We start from the raw sequence: 4,839 nt of genomic DNA on the forward strand, positions 1-4,839 counted from the left end.
TCTGAATATAATATCCTCTTGATTTATCTGATTGGAAATCTTAAGAGAAATGGTTAGAAAGGGCCAATACAGAGTCCCAATGAATCTAACATGCATATCCTTAGCATGTGGGAGGACAATCCACATAAACAAAGAGAGAACAATCAACCTTAACACAGAGAGTTACAGGGCTGGAATTTAAATTCAGGACTCTGCAGCTGTGAGGCAGCAGTGCAGAGCACTCAGCCATTCAGTAAAGCATTTGTAATTAATTATTTTGAATAGCACAATTCACAATGTGCTCACATAACAAGGTGAAAGCCTAAATGTTTTAGCCTAAAACCTGAGGCAGAACCATTTGACCTCAGCGCTGTTACCTTGTCTAAGTGACAAAATGACATTTAGTTGTGCAGGATGTGTCAGTTGTGCACATCTAACACCACCAGCAAGCAAGGAAGGAAATAAGATTATTATCATGTAATACTCCAGGTTGAGCACGAGCCGCCTGTCCAGTCTGTTGTTGAATTGTCTATCATTTGAGTGTCATTCACACTAATAATTAATTCTGAGTTTGGCTGAAGGTTATTTCCTGTGTTATCAGTTTGTCTGCTTTTCAGGCCGTATTATACTACAGTGAGAAATCAATGTGTCAACAAAATTAAAAATACATTTATTTGAAAATCTGAATAAAGAACACAAGGACAAGAAAAAAAAGCTTTACTAATACTATACATCAATATTAATATCAACACTTAAATAGTTACATATTTGCATTTAGAAATAAAACATTTTTAGATTCTGAAAAGAAAATAGGGTTGACTTTTTGCATACTGACCATCTCTTTACCCACAAGCCAGCTTCTCAGAAACTGCTTTTGATTACAACAGTCTTACTAAAAATGTGCTACAGTTGGGTTGGTCATGTGGGGGTTCCTACTTTGAGACTTCAGGAAGAAAATGGAGGCCTTTAGGCAAACTACATACCATCCACATCTTTTCCACAAGATGAATTGTTAAGCCCATATTCCACTACCCAATTTTTCCAGAAATTTTCAGTTGTAGTCTTTATTTACATAACCTGAGTTGGTGCAGCTTCCACTTGCGCCTATGAACACCAGACACAAACATCCCCAGTGATTCAGTCACAGATGTCTAAAATGAGCCACGACAAAATTAAACAAATGTCTTTAAGTCATGGGGGTGAGTCAGGTGTGTGCAACTACAAGGTATAGAAGACAGATGCAAGGAAAAGAGAAAAAATTGGTGTTTTGGAATGCAAGAATAGAAGAGAGTCTTATCTTTTCAATGTGTCATATTTTTCATACCACAAAAGAATGGAAAAAGAAAGAAGATGGGCACAAACCATAACTCACCATACCCGAAAATTATTTGTACAGCCACCAACACAAGTAGCATGTCACTTGACTGTCAAAACTGGTGATACTTTGGAAATTTAATACTGTAATGAGAGGTTATAAGACAGTCAATAATCTGATATCTACAGGGCAATGAAATCCAGCAACTGCAGTCATTAAGTCCAAAGCATTTTCCAACTGAAAGTCACGTAGTGTGCTGCCTGCCTTTGCCTTATAAAAATTAGCTATAATTTCAGAGGATGGGGGAGGGAGGGTTCTTTGAAGATTTTAGCCAGAAAATGGGTGTGGCCTATGCAAATTTGACCCATGCATTGCTTTTGCCAAACTATTTTTAAAACAGCAGCTACAATTTTCAGAGATGGTCAGAAATTGGGTATGGAGTTGTGCGAATGACATACCACTAAAGATTTTACTCAAAGTCTGACTGCTTTAAAAAGCAAACAGTGCTGGCAGCAACATGATTTTATGGCTATTAAATGGTGGTCACGTGTCAATGCTTGGATCAACTATTTATGGCTTAACTTCTGGCAACCAAGTTAAATTTTTGAAAACTTTTTAAACTTACTAGGAATGGGGGAAGATTATGGACAGAAAAGTCATGTGTTTTATTCTAATTATCAGTGTCCACATGACAATTTTAGAAAATGATGCAAACTTGTGTCAATACTTGAATTACAGTGGGTGAAGTAAGCTGACATCTGTGGTGCTTACATTACACAGGTTACAAGTGGCCTGAGCATTTGCAGATGCATTCATATTCTGTGGAACGTCTGCACCTTGCATGCTTTGTGACACACTGATATAGATGAGATGTAAACATGGACCCATGAATGTTTTCTTTTCTACAGTACTGATGCTGTTCAATTTTCTATATTTTAGAAGCAAAAGTCTTTTTCAAAATAACAGAAATTTATTAAGAGTATACTCCCTTCCTGCACCACTAAGCAGTCACTGTGTCTGCCATAATTGTGTTAATGTGTCACATGATGATACATTTTACATCTGACTGCTTATACTCAAATTGTCTATGGGTGATTGGAGTTTAATCAGATTCAGTACTGTATCAAAAACATCAAAACTGGATACCAGATGTTTACAAACACAGTCTATGTCAGAAAAGTCAGAAGTGGGTATCATAAGAGTGGCCTAAAAGTAATGGGGATGAATCCTAGGTATCCATGGCATAAGATACTCCAACGTGTCCATTTTCTTTCTCCACCTCGATGTGATTTTGGGACCACTGTGTGATCAGGTAAGAATAATAAGGCTTCCATTTGGTGTTTTAAACACTACTAACAAAAGGTGCCCTCAAGGCTCTTCTTCAATCGATTGTTCCTTGTTATCAACCAGAAGACCAAATAAAATCAGGCAAACCTTAGGGCACAGGGTAAATGAGGCAGAGCCTAAGAAAAGAGCTTAAAAGTATGGATATAAAGGAATGTAGTGAGAAGAGTGTTCAGGTTTAATAGGTCATCGACTGAGGGAATAAGGGGTTAAAGGAAATAGAATGGCCATGAAATAGTCTTAAAATGCCAGTGGCACAGAATAAACAAGACAAAAAAAGTGTCCAAGGACAGAGAACAGAGCACTGGGATATGAAAAATACCAGGGAGTAGGACAACTGATGGAGAGGAACCTATGATGGTGATGTACCTGGGGCTTAAGCAGAAAAGTAGGCACAGGGTGAGATAAGAGGGAAAAACAAGAGAATGAAGAATCCATCACTCCACATTTAGAAGGGTCAATGCACCCCACATCCTGTAAGAATTAGTGAATGAAGATGTACAATAGTATAAATGATTGATACAACCAAGTGTTTCTAGAGTTGTTTGACTTGTCTGCCCATTATGCTACATTTAACTTTAAAATGGAATTGGTGTGCATTGGATTGGCAAAGAACAGGACAGCAAGTGTAAATGTGGCAAGCTGAGCTACAAATATGCCCAAATTTCAGAGACTAAGGCTTGGGGTTGAGAGTTCCCAAGTCTGTGAGCAAAGATCGTCGAGCAGACGTTAGTCTCCAGATAATTTTGCCAACATCCTGAAGCAAATCCATCCATCAGGTTACATTACAATCCAGCCTTAAAGCAAAAAAACTCTGAAGAAGTGGATAGGTTTAAAGAAAAGTTTGGCCTTCAGGTATTGAGTGGCATTTTGAAGTGCTTGGTCTCGTCTGAGCTGCTGCTGTTGAAAGCACACATTCTTCTTCTCAAAGGTTTCATGCTCACAGATTCCCTGAATGTTTTTGTAACAAAGTAGTATACAATCGGGTCCAACATTGTGTTTGCACAAGCCAATAGTAGAGAAATTTGATAGAACAGTTTCATTTTATTACCAAATTCATACCTGGGCAAAAATAACAGCATAGTGTGGTAGGGGAGGAAGCAGAGCAGAAACAAAGTGATATTGACCACAAGCATCCGATGGATTTTCTTCTTATTCACAAGTTCTGTATGAGCGGCCATGCTTTTGGCAAGAGCCTTCACAATGGCAATAGAGCAGATAATCATGGAGAGTAAAGGAATTCCAAATCCCACAATCATGGTGCTGACAACAGCACCAGTCTGGGTGGCGAAGATTGGTTTGTTGTTAAAGCACTCATTGGTTGCATTCTTGTTGTTCATTTTGATTGCGATACTGGGACCAACGGCTAGTATCCATGCTCCTAAACAGAAAAAAAAAGCCTTCTTGCGTACTTCCTTGATTCTCATGTTCATGGGAAAACAAATTGCCAGGAAGCGATCCCAGTTTATGCAAGCAAGTAGAAAGATGCTTCCATACATGTTGATGAACATGAACATGCCCACGGCTATACAGATCCCCTCCCTTAAAAAACCCCCAGCATAGAAGTAGATGCGAAGAGGAAGGCTGATCAACAATAACAGGTCAGCAAAAACCAAGTTAACCATATAGACGGTGGCTGTGGAGCGTGATTTGATGTAACAGCAGAAAATAATAAGGGCAATGAGGTTCAAAATAAGGCCCACAATGAAAATGAAACTGTAGGCCCCAACAAAAAACCAGTTGACCGTACTGTTTGTCATTATTGCCAAGGGATCGACGTCAAACACTTCCGTGACTGTCTGAGGGAACTGTAAAAGGAAATTAAAAAACAGTGTTAGATTCATGCTGTGGCACTAACACTATACAAATTAGAACAATTTTGATGAGAACAGGTCATTAAGCCCAACAAGTTCTCCAATCCTACTCACCTAGTTGAGATCTGAGAATCCCTAAAGTTTAAGAATTCTGATGTAATCCGAGATCTCAACAGTGCAAGGTGTTTGTGTGTGTTTATATCCTATTTAAAAGGCCACATGAATTCAAGCCATAAAATGAAAGTGCACCATCAGGCACAAAGTAGAAAGTAATGCTGGACACCAGACACACATTCACACTCACTCATATGGGTTCTGTTTAGAGTTACCAGTCAGTCTAACAGGAGAATCTGGAAAAAAAACTCACATGGACATGGGAGAATGTGT

General features: G+C 38.7%; 1 protein-coding gene across 1 annotated transcript in view; it reads right to left on the minus strand.

Moving 5' to 3' along the window:
* Positions 1-682: 682 nt before the first annotated feature.
* LOC114648772 (lysophosphatidic acid receptor 6) overlaps positions 683-4,839 on the minus strand; it is a 37,148-nt gene continuing 32,991 nt past the window's right edge. The window contains exon 2 of the mRNA XM_028798014.2: positions 683-4,446. Coding sequence (XP_028653847.1) covers positions 3,490-4,446 — 957 coding nt within the window. The 3' untranslated portion in view covers positions 683-3,489. The remainder of the gene's footprint in view (positions 4,447-4,839) is intronic.

The sequence above is a fragment of the Erpetoichthys calabaricus genome, chromosome 3 (assembly GCF_900747795.2).
Source record: "Erpetoichthys calabaricus chromosome 3, fErpCal1.3, whole genome shotgun sequence".
Lineage (NCBI taxonomy): Eukaryota > Metazoa > Chordata > Cladistia > Polypteriformes > Polypteridae > Erpetoichthys > Erpetoichthys calabaricus.